Source organism: Girardinichthys multiradiatus, chromosome Y, assembly GCF_021462225.1.
Source record: "Girardinichthys multiradiatus isolate DD_20200921_A chromosome Y, DD_fGirMul_XY1, whole genome shotgun sequence".
In the NCBI taxonomy this organism is placed as follows: domain Eukaryota; kingdom Metazoa; phylum Chordata; class Actinopteri; order Cyprinodontiformes; family Goodeidae; genus Girardinichthys; species Girardinichthys multiradiatus.
In genome coordinates, this window is record NC_061818.1 from 13,985,772 (window position 1) to 14,009,801 (window position 24,030).

General features: G+C 40.4%; 2 protein-coding genes across 8 annotated transcripts in view; one reads left to right on the forward strand and one right to left on the reverse strand.

The window, feature by feature from the left end:
• LOC124864196 (RNA binding protein fox-1 homolog 2-like) overlaps window positions 1-1,492 on the reverse strand; it is a 67,259-nt gene extending 65,767 nt beyond the window's left edge. For 2 of the 5 annotated variants that reach the window (XM_047358865.1, XM_047358863.1), the window contains exon 1: window positions 421-1,492. In XM_047358865.1, coding sequence (XP_047214821.1) covers window positions 421-678 — 258 coding nt within the window. In that variant the 5' untranslated portion in view covers window positions 679-1,492. The remainder of the gene's footprint in view (window positions 1-420) is intronic. The other 3 variants (XM_047358861.1, XM_047358860.1, XR_007037272.1) reach the window with 2 other exon arrangements.
• Window positions 1,493-11,881: 10,389 nt separating this feature from the next.
• On the forward strand, window positions 11,882-23,913 carry LOC124863660 (CD81 antigen-like). 3 transcript variants are annotated; one of them, XM_047358075.1, is made up of 9 exons: window positions 11,882-12,041; window positions 12,241-12,388; window positions 13,207-13,312; window positions 13,400-13,497; window positions 16,870-16,944; window positions 17,033-17,134; window positions 17,301-17,396; window positions 20,526-20,609; window positions 20,936-23,913. In XM_047358075.1, the coding sequence occupies exons 2-9, from the start codon at window positions 12,323-12,325 to the stop codon at window positions 21,149-21,151; spliced, it is 843 nt and encodes a 280-aa protein (XP_047214031.1). In that variant the 5' UTR covers window positions 11,882-12,041; window positions 12,241-12,322; the 3' UTR covers window positions 21,152-23,913. The 3 variants fall into 3 exon arrangements, with proteins under 3 accessions (XP_047214031.1, XP_047214033.1, XP_047214032.1); XM_047358077.1 differs by having other exon boundaries at window positions 22,972-23,913; XM_047358076.1 differs by having other exon boundaries at window positions 11,904-12,041; window positions 12,285-12,388.
• The last annotated feature ends 117 nt before the right edge of the window (window positions 23,914-24,030 follow it).

Here is a 24,030-nt window from a genome sequence, read left to right on the forward strand (position 1 = left end):
AAAAAAAATATTTACAGTACCTTGCAACATGTGATAAAGCACTGGCTTACTCTGTGAGACAGGCATGATGAATGGCTCTGGTCTTTGCTGTGCTGCTGTCTGTCATAGCAATGGAGCCTGTATCATATTACCTTTGTCTGGCCTCACTAAGCTCAGCCACAGGATCGCAAAAAAAACCTCGTTATTGCACCACTTGCTTAGTAAAGTGTCTGGTTTAAAGTCATTTTGAATAATGAAATTTTCATTTTGTTGCAAAAATGATCATATTATGAACCAGAGGAAATGGCCTTTTGAAAATATTCTGTAGTGTTGCTCAGGGAGGCTGAGACAGATGTTAAATTGGTAAATTGTTGCAAAAAAAAAAAAAAAAAAACTACAGATGTGACTGACTGATCCTTTGTGTTTACGCTGCTTACATACCTGTCCGATGTCACCGACCACGCTCCCGGAGCCGTCTATCCTCGGTCTCTTGCATTCCGCCCCGGCCAGGTCAGTCAGGGCAGCGGCGGTCTGAGCGTCAGGCTCCGGGTCTCCGCGCTTCATCCCCCGGACAACCGCTGCACCCGCGGCCGCGTTCGGATGCGCTCCGGTGGCCCCTGTATCAATATCCCTCTCGTGATCCATTATTTCCCGATTAACGGGCAGCATTAGAGATGCAACGTCGGTCGACATTAACATTGGACGGGGGAAAGTCACGGAGCAGAAGTCTGGTTCTCTTCTCTGCTTTTCCGTTATTCCTTTGTTTTCTCCTTCACAGCTTGATATTCACAAAAGACTCGGGCGAATAATATTGAGCAGATTTTCATCAATATGGAAAGCCCGCACTGTTTATTGTCTAACTTCGCGTTGGCTATTAGAGACAGACCATAATGACCATACTAGAATCTAGCCCAAACAACAACAGAAAGACTAGCTTTTCTAAAGAGAGAAAAATGTGAAATGACACCAAACAGTGACCTATTTTAATAAAGATCACACGTCCGACTCTAGGGTGCCTGACAAGCTAATTAGCTAGCTACCATTAGCTAGCTCGCTAGCATTACATTCCGCTAGCTCTCTTTATAAATGTGGCTCTGAGAGCACACTGTCGTTGCCAATGGAAAATGTTGGAAATTAGCTGAGCGTAATACTACTCCGTATGCGCCGCCAGTCCTCTTTGCTCTATCCCTCCGCCGGATGTGCTTCTGCATCAAACTCCTCCGTGAGTCCTACCAGCTCTCTTCGCGTCCGCCGCCTCCTTGTCCGTTTCCTCGCCGTGGTCTGCTGTGGTTGAGTATTGGCGTGACGACCTGGTTGCCGACGGAGCACGATTTCCTCTGGTCTGAGTCCCAAAGCTCGTAGTGTGGTGGGGAGACGCGGTCCGCCGATCTGAGATCAGATTTCTCCGCGGACACTGGCATAAAAGGAAGGAGGCTGTAAGGCAAGATGGGCTGGTCTGAGGTCCGGGTTTTCCTCTAGTCTCCTTCTCCACCTTTTTCCCTAAATCCTCCACCTCCCCTCCCAGCTCACCGTCACCTCCTCCTTATGGCTCCCTCCTCCGCCATGAATGTTATGAATTGTTATAGGAAATAAAACAAAGATGGTTGTATTTTGTTTTACATGTCGCGAAACCCACAAAAAATCTATTTAAAATAGATTAAATACCACATTAATATATATTAATATAATAATAATAATAATAATATAAATACTTTTATGTATATATTAAAAGTAAAAACAATTACATAGGGATGCAGACGTGTCTTAGACTACAACTGTATGTCTAATATAACTACAATGGATTTATTATATTGATGTGGCTGGAGCAAATACATTGTCTTAACAAGATGGAATTACAAAGTATCAAAACTACTTAAAGTTTCTGCATTTTTTTCTGTTTAAATAATAAATGTACACATGCAACATATCCACATATCTCCTACACGCTTTATATATGTACCAGTTTTTTCTGTTTATTTTATCATTACTCGATGCAGGTTTCAGACTCAAATAAAGAGCCTAAATAAATTCGGTTGGCGGCAGCTTTTTTAATTGACTTTTCAACAATTCGTATTTTAAATTATAGTTTAAATAAATGCAAAATCCGACTGGCCCCTGGTCTTTGATTTGTTTTATGATAACATGTAATATTTCAATATGTTCACTAAGTAAATTTAAAAAAAAGCAGTTTAACTGCTGCTATTTGGTTGATTTTCTATACTTAATATTGTAATGTATACTCTATTTTAATCACATTTAATAAATACATAAGTAATCAGACTGTCTGCTGTTTTCTGATCATATTTGTTTGTATATTTAGTATCTTTATGTTTTCAGAACGAATAAATAAACCAAACCAACCCTGCTTCTTGACTTAAATTCGTTTAGTATTGTTTATTTTATAGTATTATTCGTATTTTTACACGTACTTTAGTCAATTTTCAAACCTCACTACTGAAAATAAATTAACCAGATTGACCACTTTTGACTTTTACTTTTAAGGGGTTGACATTCTTGCACCCCCTAGTGGTGGTGAAATGGTAAAGTACCAAAGGAAATCTTTTTTCTTAGCGTTCGTGTCTGAACCGCTTACTGCTTACTCTAGCCATGCTTACCGCCTGGGCTAAATTAAGGAGAATAATTATTTCCCCCTGCAAAAGTATAACAAATATTTGTATGTTGAATTAGAAATCGGACTTGATTAGGGGTTTTAAAGATCAAACCATTTGATTGACTCTTTGTTTTTTCATTTTTTGGTTAAATTCATTTTGAAATAATCAACAATAGGCTTAAAACACTGGGTCTGATATTTATGTTTCCCTGGCCATTTTCTCCTTCATTTCCCCAACCCCTCTGCTCTCTTAATCACCAGTTGCCACCTCCTGGCTCCCTCCTCCTTACATGTTCACTTATTACATATACTTCACTCACTTCAGAAACACAGTTGAAACTAAGTATTTACACACGCTGTATACAAACACACATAACTTTCTGTTCTGTTGTCTAACATTCAATTCAATTCAGTTTATTTATATAGTGCCAATTCACAACACGTCATGTCTAAAGGCACTTTACAAAGTGAATTCAATCATACAGATTTCAAGTCAGGTACATACAGGGGTTGGACAATGAAACTGAAAAACCTGTCATTTTAGTGTGGGAGGTTTCATGGCTAAATTGGACCAGCCTGGTAACCAGTCTTCATTGATTGCACATTGCACCAGTAAGAGCAGAGTGTGAAGGTTCAATTAGCAGGGTAAGAGCACAGTTTTGCTCAAAATATTGAAATGCACACAACATTATGGGTGACATACCAGAGTTCAAAAGAGGACAAATTGTTGGTGCACGTCTTGCTGGCGCATCTGTGACCAAGACAGCAAATCTTTGTGATGTATCAAGAGCCACGGTATCCAGGGTAATGTCAGCATACCACCAAGAAGGACGAACCACATCCAACAGGATTAACTGTGGACGCAAGAGGAAGCTGTCTGAAAGGGATGTTCGGGTGCTAACCCGGATTGTATCCAAAAAACATAAAACCACGGCTGCCCAAATAACGGCAGAATTAAATGTGCACCTCAACTCTCCTGTTTCCACCAGAACTGTCCATCAGGAGCTCCACAGGGTCAATATACACGGCCGGGCTGCTATAGCCAAACCTTTGGTCACTCATGCCAATGCCAAACGTCGGTTTCAATGGTGCAAGGAGCGCAAATCTTGGGCTGTGGACAATGTGAAATATGTATTGTTCTCTGATGAGTCCACCTTTACTGTTTTCCCCACATCCGGGAGAGTTACGGTGTGGAGAAGCCCCAAAGAAGCGTACCACCCAAACTGTTGCATGCCCAGAGTGAAGCATGGGGGTGGATCAGTGATGGTTTGGGCTGCCATATCATGGCATTCCCTTGGCCCAATACTTGTGCTAGATGGGCGCGTCACTGCCAAGGACTACCGAACCATTCTTGAGGACCATGTGCATCCAATGGTTCAAGCATTGTATCCTGAAGGCGGTGCCGTGTATCAGGATGACAATGCACCAATACACACAGCAAGACTGGTGAAAGATTGGTTTGATGAACATGAAAGTGAAGTTGAACATCTCCCATGGCCTGCACAGTCACCAGATCTAAATATTATTGAGCCACTTTGGGGTGTTTTGGAGGAGCGAGTCAGGAAACGTTTTCCTCCACCAGCATCTTGTAGTGATCTGGCCACTATCCTGCAAGAAGAATGGCTTAAAATCCCTCTGACCACTGTGCAGGACTTGTATATGTCATTCCCAAGATGAATTGACGCTGTATTGGCCGCAAAAGGAGGCCCTACACCATACTAATAAATTATTGTGGTCTAAAACCAGGTGTTTCAGTTTCATTGTCCAACCCCTGTATATTCCAATTGATCCTAATCATCAATCAATGCAGTCAAATTCAGTTTATTATTCAAATTGGTTAAAAAATGTTTTCTATCTCATTCATCTTGCAAATATTGTAATATATGTGGATTGATGATTAATTTTCACCCCATGTGGAACATCTGTTAAAACAGCTAAAAGATGTCCTTGGCTTTTGGTATCGACACAAATCCTGTCTGAAGGAAGATCCTCGTACAAACAACTTTTCTGAATGTGCTGGGATTCGGAGACATCATCTACATCGATTCAGTTTCCTCAACCCTCCATGGTCTAGACCAGAGGTTCCCAAAGTTGGGGGCGCGCCCCCTAGGGGGGGCTCAGCATCATTGCAGGGGGGGGGGCGCAGTATAAATAACTGAAAAAAAGAATGCTTGGACACTGTTAGCATAATGGACAGGATTCTGGCGGGACTCCCACAAAAACGTAAAAAAGAAGATGAAGAATCACCAAATTTGCTTCCAAAACAACTTTCTTCAAAGCCAAAGGTTAGAAAATATGACAAATCATATCTTGCCTTGGGATTCACCTGGTGATGGTGGGTAATGAGGAGAGACCGCAGTGTGTTGTCTGTCTTAAAGTGCTAGCTTGTGACAGTTTGAAGCCTAACAAGCTCAGACGCCACTTGGAGACAAAACATCCAGAGCACAAAGATAAGGCAGTTGATTTTTTTTGACAAAAACTCGTAAACTGCCGTGCCCAGCAATCTCTTTACTAAAGCTGCAAATGTACCGGCAAACGCTCAACTCAGCTCATATACAGGTCCTTCTCAAAAAATTAGCATATTGTGATAAAGTTCATTATTTTCCATTATGTAATGATGAAAATTTAACATTCATATATTTTAGATTCATTGCACACTAACTGAAATATTTCAGGTCTTTTATTGTCTTAATACGGATGATTTTGGCATACAGCTCATGAAAACCCAAAATTCCTATCTCACAAAATTAGCATATCATTAAAAGGGTTTCTAAACGAGTTATGAACCTAATCATCTGAATCAACGAGTTAACTCTAAACACCTGCAAAAGATTCCTGAGGCCTTTAAAACTCCCAGCCTGGTTCATCACTCAAAACCCCAATCATGGGTAAGACTGCCGACCTGACTGCTGTCCAGAAGGCCACTATTGACACCCTCAAGCAAGAGGGTAAGACACAGAAAGACATTTCTGAACGAATAGGCTGTTCCCAGAGTGCTGTATCAAGGCACCTCAGTGGGAAGTCTGTGGGAAGGAAAAAGTGTGGCAGAAAACGCTGCACAACGAGAAGAGGTGACCGGACCCTGAGGAAGATTGTGGAGAAGGGCCGATTCCAGACCTTGGGAGACCTGCGGAAGCAGTGGACTGAGTCTGGAGTAGAAACATCCAGAGCCACCGTGCACAGGCGTGTGCAGGAAATGGGCTACAGGTGCCGCATTCCCCAGGTCAAGCCACTTTTGAACCAGAAACAGCGGCAGAAGCGCCTGACCTGGGCTACAGAGAAGCAGCACTGGACTGTTGCTCAGTGGTCCAAAGTACTTTTTTCGGATGAAAGCAAATTCTGCATGTCATTCAGAAATCAAGGTGCCAGAGTCTGGAGGAAGACTGGGGAGAAGGAAATGCCAAAATGCCAGAAGTCCAGTGTCAAGTACCCACAGTCAGTGATGGTCTGGGGTGCCGTGTCAGCTGCTGGTGTTGGTCCACTGTGTTTTATCAAGGGCAGGGTCAATGCAGCTAGCTATCAGGAGATTTTGGAGCACTTCATGCTTCCATCAGCTGAAAAGCTTTATGGAGATGAAGATTTCATTTTTCAGCACGACCTGGCACCTGCTCACAGTGCCAAAACCACTGGTAAATGGTTTACTGACCATGGTATCACTGTGCTCAATTGGCCTGCCAACTCTCCTGACCTGAACCCCATAGAGAATCTGTGGGATATTGTGAAGAGAACGTTGAGAGACTCAACACCCAACACTCTGGATGAACTAAAGGCCACTAGCGAAGCATCCTGGGCCTCCATAAGACCTCAGCAGTGCCACAGGCTGATTGCCTCCATGCCACGCCGCATTGAAGCAGTCATTTCTGCCAAAGGATTCCCGACCAAGTATTGAGTGCATAACTGTACATGATTATTTGAAGGTTGATGTTTTTTGTATTAAAAACACTTTTCTTTTATTGGTCGGATGAAATATGCTAATTTTGTGAGATAGGAATTTTGGGTTTTCATGAGCTGTATGCCAAAATCATCCATATTAAGACAATAAAAGACCTGAAATATTTCAGTTAGTGTGCAATGAATCTAAAATATATGAATGTTAAATTTTCATCATTACATTATAGAAAATAATGAACTTTATCACAATATGCTAATTTTTTGAGAAGGACCTGTAAAGTTGCCTACCGGGTGGCAAAGTGTAAAAAGCCGCACACAATCGCGGAGGAATTAATACTTCCTTGTGCTATGGACATAGTTTCAACTATGATTGATGACACAGCAACCAGCAAACTACGGGCTATTCCTCTGTCTAATAATACTATAGGTAGGCGCACTAATGACATTTCAAAGGACATAGAGGAGCAACTTAATGACAAGGTGCGTGACAGCCGCTTTGCTCTGCAGATGGATGAAGCCACCGACAGTAACAAAGACTGCTTACTGATAACTTACGTCAGATTCATAGATGGAGATGACATGAGGGAGGAGTTACTTTTCTGCAAACAAGTTCCCGGCAGAGGAACTGTTTAAAATCATTGACTCATACTTGAAAGAGGCCAATCTGAAATGGGAGGACTGTGTGGGGATCTGCACTGACGGGGCGCAGGCTATGGCTGGGAAACGAGGAGGGCTGCAAGCGCTCATCAAGCGCGTCTCCCCTAATGTGCAGTGGACACACTGCATGACACACCGCGAAGCACTGGCGTCTAAACAGCTAAGTTTCGAGCTTAATGAAGTAATGACCGATGTCATCGCCACAGTCAACTACATCAAAACACGACCTGTCAAAGCCTGTCTCTTTTCGGCACTGTGTGAGGAAATGGGCTCTGAGCACAAAGCCATGTTGTTTCACAGCGAGTCCCGATGGTTGTCACGTGGGAAGGTGCTGTCCACGGTCTTTGATCTGCGAGATGAGATCCGCATCTTTTTGAAGGAAGAAGGCTGTGGACTTGCCCACACATTTTCCTGTAACAAGTTCCTGATGAAACTTGCATACCTCAGTGACATGTTTTTAAAACTGACTGAACTGAAAAGTGCACTCTGCACTGTGACCTACTTCAGTAAACTGTGGTCTCACGCCTTGACCAGCTAGATATAGGCTGCAATTTACCTTTACTGTTATGCTGTAAATGTATTATCTAGTAATATAACTATTAAGTCATTATCGTATAAAATGCAATATTGAACTTACCATGAATTTTTGCCTATGTTGTGGCTATAAAAAATAGTTGCATATTTACTTGTCTAAAAATTATGTCCAATCGTTGGGATTTGCGCTAAACAAACCAACATATGGATCCACCTTGCTGATCGCAATTTTTATTTTTAGATACTTATCCATGGTCAAAAAAGTTTACAATGTTGCAATGTTGTGAAATGCATGAAGCGATATGGAGACACCCAAGATAGCAGACTGGAAGTGAGGCACTGCAGTGATGTCAGTGAAAACCCCCTATTGTTTTGCCTCCTACGATGTCATCGAGCGAAGTAAACACAAAGCAAAACTAGCAGCTTTTTAAACAGTTTGTATTTTGCAAAAGCCAGGAGTGGAAGTTACGCATCATTACCGACTTGTGTTTTTATTGTGACTGTATATTTGCTACTAAAAAAAAACACACAGCATAGTATAGTGTCTTTAAGCTATTAAAGAAATAAAATAAAGATGTTGACAGAAGATGAACCATGAAATTTAAAGAATGGACATACATATGATGTTTAATACGATAAATCAAACATTTAATATTTACTGTTAGTTATTTGTTTGTCATCTACACTGAACAAACATGAAACAGAAAAAAATACACAAATATACAGGATTTACGTTTTTACAGCCACTTTTTAGGCAATAGTAATTTTGTATGTCTTAATATATATACGGTGCATTTATTATGTGATAGATGTGCATTAATACATATTTGGACACATCGTATCATGACAGGATTATCACTTATCACTTTTTTCACAGTTTTTAGTGCTTTAGCGACCTCTAGTGGGAGATAAAAATGACAACGTCCAAAATGGAATTCTCTTTATTTTAGATTTGTTTATCTGGGTGCCGTAACTTTGTGCTGTGTTTCTCTTGTCACAAAACAAAACAAACAAACAAAAAAGTAAGATTGCTAATCAGCTAATTAACTCAAAACACCTGCAAAGGTTTCCTGAGCCTTTAAACGGTCTCTCACTCTGGGTCATAGCCGACACAGTCATGGGAAAGACTGCTGACCTGACAGGATGTTCAGACAACAGTCATCAACACCCTTCACAAGGAGGGTGAGCCACAAAAGAGCATTGCTGAAGAAGCTGGTACTCGATCTATTTTTGGGAGGGTGTTTTTAAGTACATTTACAGGTCCTTCTCAAAATATTAGCATATTGTGATGAAGTTCATTATTTTCCATAATGTAATGATGAAAATTTAACATTCATATATTTTAGATTCATTGCACACTAACTGAAATATTTCAGGTCTTTTATTGTCTTAATACGGATGATTTTGGCATACAGCTCATGAAAACCCAAAATTCCTATCTCACAAAATTAGCATATTTCATCCGACCAATAAAAGAAAAGTGTTTTTAATACAAAAAACGTCAACCTTCAAATAATCATGTACAGTTATGCACTCAATATTTGGTCGGGAATCCTTTGGCAGAAATGACTGCTTCAATGCGGCGTGGCATGGAGGCAATCAGCCTGTGGCACTGCTGAGGTCTTATGGAGGCCCAGGATGCTTCGATAGCGGCCTTTAGCTCATCCAGAGTGTTGGGTCTTGAGTCTCTCAACGTTCTCTTCACAATATCCCACAGATTCTCTATGGGGTTCAGGTCAGGAGAGTTGGCAGGCCAATTGAGCACAGTGATACCATGGTCAATAAACCATTTACCAGTGGTTTTGGCACTGTGAGCAGGTGCCAGGTCGTGCTGAAAAATGAAATCTTCATCTCCATAAAGCTTTTCAGCAGATGGAAGCATGAAGTGCTCCAAAATCTCCTGATAGCTAGCTGCATTGACCCTGCCCTTGATAAAACACAGTGGACCAACACCAGCAGCTGACACGGCACCCCAGACCATCACTGACTGTGGGTACTTGACACTGGACTTCTGGCATTTTGGCATTTCCTTCTCCCCAGTCTTCCTCCAGACTCTGGCACCTTGATTTCCGAATGACATGCAGAATTTGCTTTCATCCGAAAAAAGTACTTTGGACCACTGAGCAACAGTCCAGTGCTGCTTCTCTGTAGCCCAGGTCAGGCGCTTCTGCCGCTGTTTCTGGTTCAAAAGTGGCTTGACCTGGGGAATGCGGCACCTGTAGCCCATTTCCTGCACACGCCTGTGCACGGTGGCTCTGGTTGTTTCTACTCCAGACTCAGTCCACTGCTTCCATAGGTCCCCCAAGGTCTGGAATCGGCCCTTCTCCACAATCTTCCTCAGGGTCCGGTCACCTCTTCTCGTTGTGCAGCGTTTTCTGCCACACTTTTTCCTTCCCACAGACTTCCCACTGAGGTGCCTTGATACAGCACTCTGGGAACAGCCTATTCGTTCAGAAATTTCTTTCTGTGTCTTACCCTCTTGCTTGAGGGTGTCAATAGTGGCCTTCTGGACAGCAGTCAGGTCGGCAGTCTTACCCATGATTGGGGTTTTGAGTGATGAACCAGGCTGGGAGTTTTAAAGGCCTCAGGAATCTTTTGCAGGTGTTTAGAGTTAACTCGTTGATTCAGATGATTAGGTTCATAGCTCGTTTAGAGACCCTTTTAATGATATGCTAATTTAGTGAGATAGGAATTTTGGGTTTTCATGAGCTGTATGCCAAAATCATCCGTATTAAGACAATAAAAGACCTGAAATATTTCAGTTATTGTGCAATGAATCTAAAATATATGAATGTTAAATTTTCATCATGACATTATGGAAAATAATGAACTTTATCACAATATGCTAATATTTTGAGAAGGACCTGTGGACCCTGTATGAAACAGGGCCTTCCAAATATATTCATGATGGTTTAACTTTTTTACATTTTGTCACATAAGCACAAACCTCAATGTATTTTAGACAGGTTTTATGTGATGAACCAACACAAAGTACCACATGATGTGGAAAGAAAATTTTCTAATAAAAATTTGAAAAGTGTGTCATGCATTTGTATTCAGCCTCCCTGAGCCAATACTTTGCAGAACCACCTTTTGCTGTTATTACAGCTGCAAATATTTGCACATAAAGATTATTTTTCTCCTTTCTTCTTTGTAAAATAGCTCAAACTCAGTTTAATTTTCAAGCCCTGCCACAGATTCCCAAATGGATTTAAGCCTGGACTTTGACTTGGCCATTCTAACACATCAATAGTACACTAAACTAACGCATTTCATTTTGGCTCTGGCTGTAGTTTTTATGTCAATGTCTTACTGGAAGATGAAACTCCACCTACAGTATATCTCCAGTGTTTTGTTGCTTCTGATTGATTTTCTTCCAGAATTGCCCCGTATTTAGCTCCACCCATCTTCCCATTGATGCTGACCAGCTTCCCTGTACCTACTGAAGAAAAGCATCTCTATACCATGATGCTGCCACCACTATGTTCCACAGTAGGAATGGTGTGCTCAGGTTTACAGAGATCTGCTTACTCAGTGTTCCCAGCAACAAACTAAACAAGGCTCTCACATGAAATACTATCCATTAGGTGTGAATGGGTGTGTACATGGTTGCTTATCTTGTGTGTTTCTGTATAGAAAGTGGATGGATGGATTTTAAATGTGATTGATAATTAGTTCTTTAAGACTATGTTTATGCATGTAGGTCAATCATGATCACTTTCAAAGTACATTAAGGTTATTGCAGGTTTTGTTAACACTGTAACACAATAAATACATCTGTTGTGTGGTTTTAGTCAGAGGGAAGATAGGGAGAGACTAAAGGCCTTAGTTTTTCTTCTAGGCTCCTCTGTTCAGCATCTTTTTGTATCTTCTCTGACTGTGTTACACAGGAATCTACTAATGAATTCAGGTGGTTATGTTTCCCTGTCCAATATTGAAATACCCGGATTTCAACCCTATCAGACCTTATCAGTGTGAACATTATTAAGAAGAATCTTATGACTATTCTTTAATTATTTTTCTTTACTTTGAAGTAAGCAATGTGTTTCAGAGAGTATTCCAGCTAAATGTGTTTAATTGCCTGTGCTGTTTGGTTTGGTTGCGTAAGACAGGAAGGAGCTGTTTCATTTTTCTCTCTGTTGGCAGCCTTTGTAAGCAGCAGCCTCCTTCTTTCTGCTCATAGGCGCCATGCCTCAACGCTCAAACCGTTCGACCAATAGGAGGACTGGACGAGGTTGAGGAGGCGGGGCTTGTTGCACATTGAAGTAGCAGAATTAACACACATTTTAATCAGATGTTGTGTGGCTGAGAAGAGTGCTGCTCTGGAAAAATTCCTGCAGTGTTAAACCAAAGCTGAAAACAATAAAAGGTAATTTAATGTCCGCTGTTGCCACTTTTGTTTACAGCTCATTTTAATTCGAGAATTGTCTCGGTAGTTTCTAACAATGTAATTTTCGTGTAAAATGTTTGTTTAACGTTACAAAATACTTTTCGTTATGACTGTGTGCTGATTTTAAGTTGTGCCGACATTAGCTAACGCGTTGTTTTAATATACTCTACCTGAACAGGCCTGTGCTGCTGAAAGAGCTCCATTATTCCCATTTTTCTCCAGACTTCTCAAGGGCGCAGTTTACCAAACCACTGCTCATCATGGCTCTCGACGGGTGTGGAGTCGTCTGCAAATATATGCTCATCATTTTCAACATCATCTTTGCTGTAAGTGTAATTAAAAAGCCGCTAGACTAAGAGGCGGAACAGCGTATGGGTGGTTTATTAAAAGATGCAGGGAGCGAAAGCGCACTCTGCTGCGTATGTTTGATACAGTTGAGACCACATGATGCGAGAGTTAGGTTTCGTTTTTTCTCAAATGCCTGCTTCCTTTTTCAAAGTTAATACTTAGTGTTTTGGGAGAGATTATTCCTTCTACTACGTGGCATCTGCACCCAACAGTTATGTTTATGTTTTACACTTAGTGTGAACAGTTTATTTCCCCAAAGACTACCATGATTAAATTTGATTTAGTTAAAAAAAACCAAAAAAACAATAAACTTTAAACTTGTTTTTTTTATCTGTTTCAGTTGGCTGATAGTAAGACTAGTCATTACAGCTAGACACCTCATACCAAAAACAGGAACTTATCTTACTACTATAAATAATTGTTGGGAGAACAATTACCAAATACAGTAAAATATGCAAGTTCGTGTATTTTACTGGATGTTTAGTGAGATAATTGTAATTGCAGATGGAATTGTTCAACTTGTTACCTTTGACATGGGTAAATAAATATATTGCATGAGTTGATACCACAATAATCATATATTGGGCAGCCTTTAAAAGTCCATGTATATTAAAAACTCTGCATTTAGTTTCATTTCTTAGCGTTAGACAACATTTTACACAGAGGAGGGAGTTGTGTTGCAATCCTTCACAAAGTGGTTCCCCTGTAAAAGAAAAGTTATTTCCGGCTGTGGTTGTTTCTTATTTAACCATGAGATGATTTTATGCTTTAACCTGGTGTTGCTTCTTCTTGGCAGGTGGTGGGGTTTGCTTTTTTGGGCCTTGGCCTGTGGCTCAGATGCAGCGAGAACACCCGTGGAATCTTTACAATAGGTGAACCCGACTCCAGCACTTTTGTCACAGGTTTGTGCACGGCCACAATCTTTTAATAGAGAGTATGTTTTCACATCCTTGTTTAATAAACACTGTCTCTGTTTCCTTTGTAATCAGGTGTGACTGTAATGATCGCTCTTGGCATAGTCATGCTGATCGTGGTGTTGTTCGGAGACTATGGCGCCTGCAATGAAAAAAGATGTGCTCTGCAAGTGGTGAGAAAATGCATCCAGCACACACACATAAAAAAATCTAGATGGTCCGGTGGGAAAAAAATAAATAAAAAAACGCTACAAAAGGAGTTTTGCATCTTTTCGACTTTATCTACATTACATCATTGTTATGGCAAAGATAAGACATATACAGGGACCGGAAGGCTCAACACGCTACCCTTGTAAACAGACTCAAAGATGTTTCTATTACACCTGTAAGACTAATTTATGTGCCAGTGATTCAGAGGCGACGGTCAGTGAAGTAGCCGCACTGTGATGCGTCAGAACAACGGAGAATTATATTGAAAGCAGACTCAGAATGATCAAATCTTCAGCATGTATAAAAACCAAAAATACAATGGTTTTGCATTAAACGGGGGTTTTGGGATTCTGAACCTTAGACTTGCTTTGACTCGTAGCCTTAAAGTTTTCTTTTTCAGTCATGTCTTTACTGTCAGACTCGGAGTGTTTCACACCTGCCACTAATGGTCCAAGTCAAGTCAAGTTTATTTATATACTGCTTTTCAGCAACAAGGCACTCAAAGCGCTGTACAGGAGGACTCTGGTCCACTTCAAATGGACCAGAGTTTGTTTCCGCCCTTGGTCAGGACCTTTTGTGCAGGTGTGAATACACTCGAACCCTGGACTGAACCAAACAACCGTAGTGGGTCTCGGTCAGCTTTCAAACGGACTCTAGTGTGGTTCGCTTCTGGTGAGAATACGAACCGGCCCCGATCCAACCCAACTACAGAAAATATACATCTCTGAAATCATACCTGATCAGACGTCTGTTCCTTAGCAACGTTGCTACCACGATGTTGTGGGTCAGGGCACACAGAGCACATCTTGTCCTTCGGCACACATTCGCAGATGGCGTTCCAAATGCAGTGTGAATGCTGTAAGCTGAATTTTTTTTTTAGCTGAAAGCTGGCAGAAACAAGCTGAAATTGACAGCAGAAAATCTGCTGAAATCTGATAAATTAGTAGAAATAGCAGAAACAGCAAAGAAAAACTGTCATCTGATCTCTTTGAGCAGGAAGACTATTATCTATAAAACAGCTTAACAATGTAAAGTTACCTCAAAACTACTTGTTGAAAGAGTTGTTGAAATGCAAGAACTGACAAAAACTTTAAAAAAGCAGGAAAGAGCTGCCCATAGATGAGCTGAAAAAGCATAGACTGAAGCAAAAATATAGCCTAAGAAGTTGAAGTCAGTGGTAAAAAACATAAACAAATTGCAGAAATTTAAAAAAAAAAGGATCTAACAACAAATACTCTGAAGAAACACAAAAACAAACAAGAAATTGCCTAAAAAACACACGTGTTCTTCAGCTAAGAGACAAGAGAGGAGAAAGAGAAGCTAAAATGATAACATTAGCATATTGGCTATTACTAGCATGGAGGCTGATATTAATTTAAACCACCTACCATGCGAAAAGCAATGTATAAGCTAAAATGAGCTAAAATGCTAATGCTTACTACAGCATATATTCAAAAGTCTATGAAATTGCCGTTTAAAATTATTCACTGCATTGCTTTGGCAGTCGCCTATAAATAAAGAGTCCAGTTTAGAGATGTGTAGTAATAGGTGCCACCAGGCAATGGCACGGGAGTCAGGCCACTCACTGTTCTCCCTTCATTGCTATGGCAGGCCCCAACTAAGGAATGTTGAGACTTTTATTTTGTAAATATCAGTGAGTTTATTTTGAAAGGATAAAGTAGATCCATTTCCATCACAGAGTCCCAGCAATAGTGTTAAGACCAATGCTGTAATTATCGCTGTGTGAAATATGAAAACGTTTATTTTGTAGGGTATGTCTAGGTGTTGTTTTGAAAGTCCAGTATAGTTGTCCTTTTAGGTCTGGCGTACTTCCACTAGATATAAAGAACCTGCTTGCTATTCTAAAATCATTGTGTATGCTATTATCAGCTTAAAAAATCAATACAAACTATGGAACACTGAGGCTTTTATTTTGAAAGTTTCAGTAAGACTTATTTCAAAGGACTAGCATAGTCCCATTTCCAACACTGGGTGAACTCCAACAGTAGTGTAATGCCCAATCATGCAATGATATAGTGGATAATTTTGAAATGTCATGCGATTTTGGGAAGGACAGTTTTGGTACTCCTAAACAAACCTTTTTTATGACAAAATGATAAAATGTATCAAAATAATTCCTTCACTGTGAGTGCCAGCAAAGTCTGAAGATTAATTGGTGCAAAGCTCATGTCTCTAACTTGAACGGTTTAGGAGCGGCGGCGATTCGAAAACATGTGAGTTTAAGGATTTTTTTGCTCAGATTTTTTCTGAAATTCCTATAGGTTTTCCATTCAGGCTGTGTTGACTTTGCGTTGCTCCCGGGCGTCGTGCATGAAATCTGTTAGTCCCACATTAATGAGGGTGACATTTTCTGAATCGCAAAAGAGCATCCTACATGTTGATACCTAATTTGTGCCAGTAGAGTGAAAATTGAGCGAGTGAGGAGAGTTTGTTTGTTCTTTCTCAGGTTATTCAACAACCTAAAGCGTACACTCTACCAACTGACGAATTCCGCCATAGGATTACATTATAAAATCAAAAACATCAAAAATCTTGCCTAAAATTTGAATCGCAATTGTAGAAGAACCGTAATAGATATCAAAAAGCTGAATCATTTGAAGATAGCCTAATGTCTTGTGAACATTTTAAAAGTTGAATGGTGTTTCTAGCTAAAAGTATGCAGAAGTAGTAAGCTGTTAAAGAGCACAAAGTTTTAGCTGAATTTTGCGGAATTTTTATGATTTTTTATTCATTTCAATGGACCAAAAATCGGCACAAAAAGCTGAATATTTTAAAAAGTATTAATACCAAAAGTCATAGCCGTAATGTCCTAAATGAGCTGAACATTTTAAAAGTTGAATGGCTGAAATAGCACAAAGTATGAAGGAGAAGATAGGTGCCAAAAAAAGTGTTAGATATAGATAATAATAAAGAGAAACAGGATCTCTTTCTAGTTGTGTGAATGCCTCAGCATTCACACAACTAGAAAGTTGCAAAACCTGCAATGATTGAGCAGCTCTTGACCCTCACAATGGTTTTGCTGCTGTAATAACTGCTAAATATGCAGAGCAGAAATGTAGCAAGCATTGCTTCCATGATAGTTTTCCTCTGTTTCTGGGACTGTGCTCTGTCCGGCCCCATCATTTCTGTCCAATGGGAGCAACGATCATCATATGCGTGGCTTTGTTTACGAGTTATAGTTTAAAAAGTACAACGTGAGAGCGAACCACACCAAATGAAAAAAAAGAAAGTCCTCTTTTGGTTCCTCTGGTGCTAAATTACCAAGCAGCTTCATTCAGTGTGGTATATTAATCAGTTTCTTCGTTTCCCTTCAGTTCTCTGTTCTGGTCTTCCTTCTGGCCGTAGCTGAATTTGCTGTCGGAGGACTTGCTTGGTCTAACCGCATGGAGGTAAAAGCAAAATACTTTTGGCTTACATACATCTTTTAGAAACCAAATATTTCTGATTGTAATTATGTGTTTGGATTTTCCTCCCAAGGCTGGACTGCACCTAGGCAAGTTCTATGTTAGTTTATATGAACGCTACGCGATGAGCCAGGACCCAGCAATCGGTGTCATTCTCACATTCATCCAAAACTCAGTAAGTGGGCACTATTCCCTTGTTTTCAATATAAAATTCTTTGATATGTATTTGTGTTATTATGCTGATGCAGTTTAAAATGTAAGGATTATTACTTTGGGAATATATGTCTTTTTCTGGGAGTTCTCACTAACCTCTATTTTCTTTGTTGTCCTCTGCTCTGAAGCTGCATTGCTGTGGAATAACTGGAGTCTCAGTAATTGAGATCGGGCAGCAGACCTGCCCTAAACCATCTGGTTTCATTGAGCACATCAAAATGGATGTAAGTGGGGTCCATGGAGTCGGGCTTTTTTTAATGATAATAATCACACTGATTGCCAAATAACTTAGTCTTGATGTTTAGTGCCTTTCAAAAAAATCTTGGCACTCCACAACCATAAACTTTAAAGTATTTTAATGGAGTATTTTATTGGAATTTTGTGTTTTAGAGAAGCACAAAGTAGTGCATAATTGTGACTAAAAAAAGTAAAGGATTCACGCTTTTCGGACTTTTTGGAACAACAAACCAGAAGGGCTGAACGTATTTGTGGTCGGGCCCATGCAGTTGCTCCTCAACACTTTGCCCACACCCACTCCTCCTTTTCAGCTCCTGCACTTATCTTCCTGCTCCAATCTGTGGTCTTTCAGAACAAATTTGGTCTTGTGGTCTGAGTGTCAATTCCTTAATCTGCAACCTGGGACACATTAAACATTGAACTTTTTGGCCTACATTCCCATACCTGTGGTAAAACACGGTGATGGCGGGATCATGTGTGGGTGCTCTTTTTCACAAGCAGGGAAGATAATCTGAATTTAAGGGGAAGATGGATGGAGCGAGATACAGAATGATCCTGGAATACAAGCTGACTCGGGGGAATGTTCAACTATACTGGAATGGTTCCCATGGCCCAGTTAAAGTCCAGATCTAAATTCTAGAGAATCTTGAGCAAGACTGGACAACTGATTTTTACAGACAATCTCCATCCAATCTGACAGAGCTTGAGATATTTTGCAAGGCGAATGGGCAAAAGGTTTGGTTGCTAGATATGCAAAGCATCTACAGGTCCTTCTCAAAATATTAGTATATTGTGATAAAGTTCATTATTTTCCATAATGTCATGATGAAAATTTAACATTCATATATTTTAGATTCATTGCACACTAACTGAAATATTTCAGGTCTTTCATTGTCTTAATACAGATGATTTTGGCATACAGCTCATGAAAACCCAAAATTCCTATTTCACAAAATTAGCATATCATTAAAAGGGTCTCTAAACGAGCTATGAACCTAATCATCTGAATCAACGAGTTAACTCTAAACACCTGCAAAAGATTCCTGAGGCCTTTAAAACTCCCAGCCTGGTTCATCACTCAAAACCCCAATCATGGGTAAGACTGCCGACCTGACTGCTGTCCAGAAGGCCACTATTGACACCCTCAAGCAAGAGGGTAAGACACAGAAAGACATTTCTGAACGAATAGGTTGTTCCCAGAGTGCTGTATCAAGGCACCTCAGTGGGAAGTCTGTGGGAAGGAAAAAGTGTGGCAGAAAACGCTGCACAACGAGAAGAGGTGACAGGACCCTGAGGAAGATTGTGGAGAAGGGCCGATTCCAGACCTTGGGGGACCTGCGGAAGCAGTGGACTGAGTCTGGAGTAGAAACATCCAGAGCCACCGTGCACAGGCGTGTGCAGGAAATGGGCTACAGGTGCCGCATTCCCCAGGTCAAGCCACTTTTGAACCAGAAACAGCGGCAGAAGCGCCTGACCTGAGCTACAGAGAAGCAGCACTGGACTGTTGCTCAGTGGTCCAAAGTACTTTTTTCAGATGAAAGCAAATTCTGCATGTCATTCGGAAATCAAGGTGCCAGAGTCTGGAGGAAGACTGGGGAGAAGGAAATGCCAAAATGCCAGAAGTCCAGTGTCAAGTACCCACAGTCAGTGATGGTCTGGGGTGCCGTGTCAGCTGCTGGTGTTGGTCCACTGTGTTTTATCAAGGGCAGGGTCAATGCAGCTAGCTATCAGGAGATTTTGGAGCACTTCATGCTTCCATCTGCTGAAAAGCTTTATGGAGATGAAGATTTCATTTTTCAGCACGACCTGGCACCTGCTTACAGTGCCAAAACCACTGGTAAATGGTTTACTGACCATGGTATCACTGTGCTCAATTGGCCTGCCAACTCTCCTGACCTGAACCCCAAAGAGAATCTGTGGGATATTGTGAAGAGAACGTTGAGAGACTCAAGACCCAACACTCTGGATGAGGTAAAGGCCGCTATCGAAGCATCCTGGGCCTCCATAAGACCTCAGCAGTGCCACAGGCTGATTGCCTCCATGCCACGCCGCATTGAAGCAGTCATTTCTGCCAAAGGATTCCCGACCAAGTATTGAGTGCATAACTGTACATGATTATTTGAAGGTTGACGTTTTTTGTATTAAAAACACTTTTCTTTTATTGGTCGGATGAAATATGCTAATTTTGTGAGATAGGAAATTTGGGTTTTCATGAGCTGTATGCCAAAATCATCCGTATTAAGACAATAAAAGACCTGAAATATTTCAGTTAGTGTGCAATGAATCTAAAATATATGAATGTTAAATTTTCATCATTACATTATGGAAAATAATGAACTTTATCACAATATGCTAATATTTTGAGAAGGACCTGTAGAGACGCAACCCAAAAGATTTGAAGAGGTTGTTGCAGTTAAGTTAGTTCCAGAAAGTATCGACTCACAATTCTGTTCTACTCAGCCTTGGTCTATCTCATAAAATCCCAATGAAACACATTAACGGTCATGTTTGCAACACGACGAAATGTGAAAATTGTTAAAAGGAGTGTTTCTTGCAAGAATGTCCGCACACATCTGACTTCCTAAATGACTTGTTCTCTTGTTTTTTACTATTGTGAAGAGGGGCAATGAGAAATAGGTTTCTGTGTCACATCATGATTCTAGCCCAAGGAAACTGGAAGTCATGGATGACTAGTTAAAGTTTATAAACATTCTGGTCATCTTAAAAAAGTATCAGATGCCAATCATTGTGCCACTGCTGATTTTGTTAAGAATAGTTTGTTAGGATGGAGTTTTTCCCACCACTTGAAAAAAAGCACTCGAAATTTTTGTTTGATTGTATTATTGACAAAACAAATAAGAGTATTTGAAGGCTTTTTACACTGTAAAAGAGGAGGGATCTGTAATTACCATCAGAAATGTATATAATGACCTTAATGCTTATTAGAAATGTATTTTTATTCTTGTAAACTGATGACAGCGCTGACATGTAGGATTGCTTGTAGAGCTCTCACCAGTGGAAAAACCAACGGTGGTTGCTGCTCATGGACTTGTTCTGTAACATCTGGGTTCGGTGTTGTATGTTGAGTGCTCACAGCTTCTTCTGTCCTCCCACAGAGCTGTCCCATTACCATTGTAACGGTCTTTGACAGCAGGGCACCACTAGTGATGGGCATATTCATCGGAACTGGAGCTCTTCTGGTAGGCAAATGCTGGATATTTGTTTGTTAAAAGTAGGAAGTCAAGGTTCATTCAAAAAAGAGAAAACAGACAAAGTTATCATCTTTATACTGACAAAAGTGTGAAATATTTGTTTAGTTAGTTTGGTATTTCATTTTGCTGTAAACTACAACTATTTAAAATACAGTGAGACTCCTCTAAACACTGTCAACAAGCTTCAGTTTGTGTTTTGTTTTGCTCATGTCTGTGAGTCTGATCATCTTTCTTCTCCTACCCCACCCACCCCCACTTTTGTTTGTCATTTTATTTCATTTTTTTCTACTTTTCTCTATCGTTGCTTCCAAAAGATCGTAGCTGTGATTTGCAGCGGAGTGCTCAGTTCACAGATTCACCGAGTCTCCTCATCTCCTCAGTACATTATCCTGAGTCCAAGCACTCCCTCCCTGGCGGCCCCTCAGCCGTATCCTCCGCATGTCACTGTGTCCAACAACTCCTTCCCTGATCAGGACCCCGTGGTCTTCACACCCCTGCCTGCGGTCAACATTCCCTTAGCTCAGGCTTAGGTGGCTTCTCGTCAGATTTCAGTCTCGCTTCTGCGATTTATGCTATTCCACAATGCTCGGACGTGACAAACCCTTTGCTTCTCCCAGCATTATCACACATGATCTTTATACTCCCTTAGATATCGAACAGTTAAAACATCCCTCCCAGTTTTGGGAAGTCATTCTCAAAGAAAGGTTAGAACATAGAACTTCATTACTTTTTAAGAACAAGAATTGGGTGCACAAGTTTGAATTCATCTGGGATTTCCTTCAATTTACCAGGGTCTAAATTATACATAAACACTTCACCTAACATCTGGTTAGTTATCCTTTAACACTTTGCAGAGAAACCACACACATAAGCAAGCTCCTGGCATGATTCTGGCTGGATATTTGACCAATCCTCTTATCAGAATTGATACAGCTCATCTAAATTGGTTTATTTCCTGGAAATAACCTGGTTTGGGAGTACAGTCCATAAATTATGAAAGGGAATGTGGTCATGCTTATTTTTTTCCTGCTTTACCTATATCAAAGGCACTTTCATATGTTTGGGATCATTGACGAAGTAAAAGAATTATGTCCAAGTTCAAACCATCTGACACAAACTGTCTCCCTCAGAGGAAAGGAAATTAGTAAGGATGAGCAGGACAAGTCCTGGAACCACCAGGATGAAAGAGAACCAGTGTCACTTTCCACAGTCTGCTTGTACAGAGAGTGCCGACAAAATGGTTTTATGGTCAGATAAAGCAAAGATGTAGCTGTTTGGAATGTTTCAAAGATTCAAGGGGGCCTTTCGAACCTAAAAACACTGAACCAACTGTACAGCATAGTGGTGGCAGCATCATGCTGTTGGTCTGTTGAGGAATACAGACTGGATAGAAATGTTCCAGCGTCACCTCAAATCAACAGTTAGCAAGTGGAACCCTAGACATAGTTGAGTCTAGCAGGACAGCTTTTGGAGAGGTTAAAAGAAAAGCAGGCTAACATTAGGCATCTCTAAAGGTCCTGACTTTGAACATTTATGGACTATGCTTAAAGTCCAGTTTGTGCCAGGAATGTGTTAATGAACTCTGCCATTTCTGATAAGATTTATGAAATATTTGCATGTCAAAAGCTTGTTGGTGGCTTCTCTGCAACCTGTTAAGGGACAGTTAACCAGATATTGGCGACGTTGTTGGTTTATATTTCTGACCCTCTGTGGATTAGAGAAGATCCATATTATTTTCAAACTCTTGGATCCAATTGGTTTAGGAATCAAAAATGAATGACTGCTGTTTCACAAATACAGGCAGCATTCACCTTTATTTCCCCAAATCTACATCTAAAACCTTTTTCTCTTTTTATCTAACAGATGTTAATATAACAGGTCTAGATTTTGTCCTTCAAATGTTTTCTTTGTTGTCACAGAACACGCTCCCATTTCAGCTTCATATATGCTTTTTTGTGATTTGTGGGCAAATCATCAGCAGCAGGCTTGAAACTTTATCATTAATTCTTAAGTAATCAGACAGCTGGTTTAAATTGTGTGATGTCGCAAAGGTGGAAGCAGGTTGTTCACAGCACCCTGGCCTTTATGCATAAATGTAGGAGCCTGGCATTAAAATCCTTCCTGAACAATCAGATCTCAGCCACGGTGCAACAAACACATAAAACAGCTGGACTAAGGCAGAAAAAGGGCTCCCAGAACATCCACGCCTGTAGGGGGTCTGATTGAAGCCCGTTTTCGGCCAGTCTTGAGTGTGTTTAGAGCTGGCTAGATCAGACCACCTAGGAGGGATGGGTGGGGCCTCCATCCTTTTGCTGTTCTTTACTTCCCTCCTTCTGTGTCTGCATGACAGATTACTGCCCTGGTCTGCGCTGGTTACCTCCTGGAGCAGATCAAGAAAGCACATCAGCAGATCAACACTTACTATTCGACTGTGTACTAAGAGGGGGGGGGGAGGCATGTTGACCCTCACCCTCCTCTGCTTCATCTTCAGTGACCATCGCTGAGAACTTAAAAGGTACTCCAAACCAGCAAAACAAGCCTGCAGGCTATCAATCTGACAATGCAAACACAAAGATTTATCTGCAAACCTTACAAGCAAAACCACACGGAGCCTTTTTTATAAAACAGGAATGCATGGAACCATGTTAAATGTTAGCTCTATTCTTTCTGTTCACAGTTTTTATGCTTTTAGGTGAGATTGTTTTAGGTAACTGTTTTAGAACTGAGACACTGATGAACATCACTGTCAGAAATGTAAAAGGTAAAAAGGGAATCATGTTGATGAACTCAAACCTTCAGAAGTTTTGATTTCATTGAAGTGAAATTATAAAATCAAACCTTTAATTTTAGCTGATCCTTTGTTTGTTAACCTAACCAATCACAGCAGCAATTAAGTTTTTGTCATGTGCAATGCTGTCGTTTTTGTATTAAAAACTGCATTTCTTTTAAGGACCACAGGATTAGCCAGAACGTTGAATAAAGTCCTTGGGTATGTGCCAGCACCTATGATCTCAAAAAAAACCAAACATTTTGATGGTGTCTGTAAATCAAAACAGTTACATTTGTATAAATTTAGGTTTTATGTTTAGAAGCTGAATGCCTCATATTTTTCACATTGTATCGTGTATGCCTGACTACTGCATTGTATTATGTTTAAACTAAATATTTTCTTATGGGTTGTGGCTTTGTATGTTTCCATAAAATAACAGAAGAATGTGCATCTGTGAAAGTTCCTTTATTTGCTTTTCACATCACTTTTGGGACCTTTAAAAATAAATGAAAGTAAAAATAATAGGATTATTTTTACTATATTGTGTGATTTATGCAGTTAGGAAGCTGGTTGAAGTAGCCTAATTTTATAGGAAAGTATAAGCAGTATATTATTAATACAAGCTGCGCTGTAAACTGG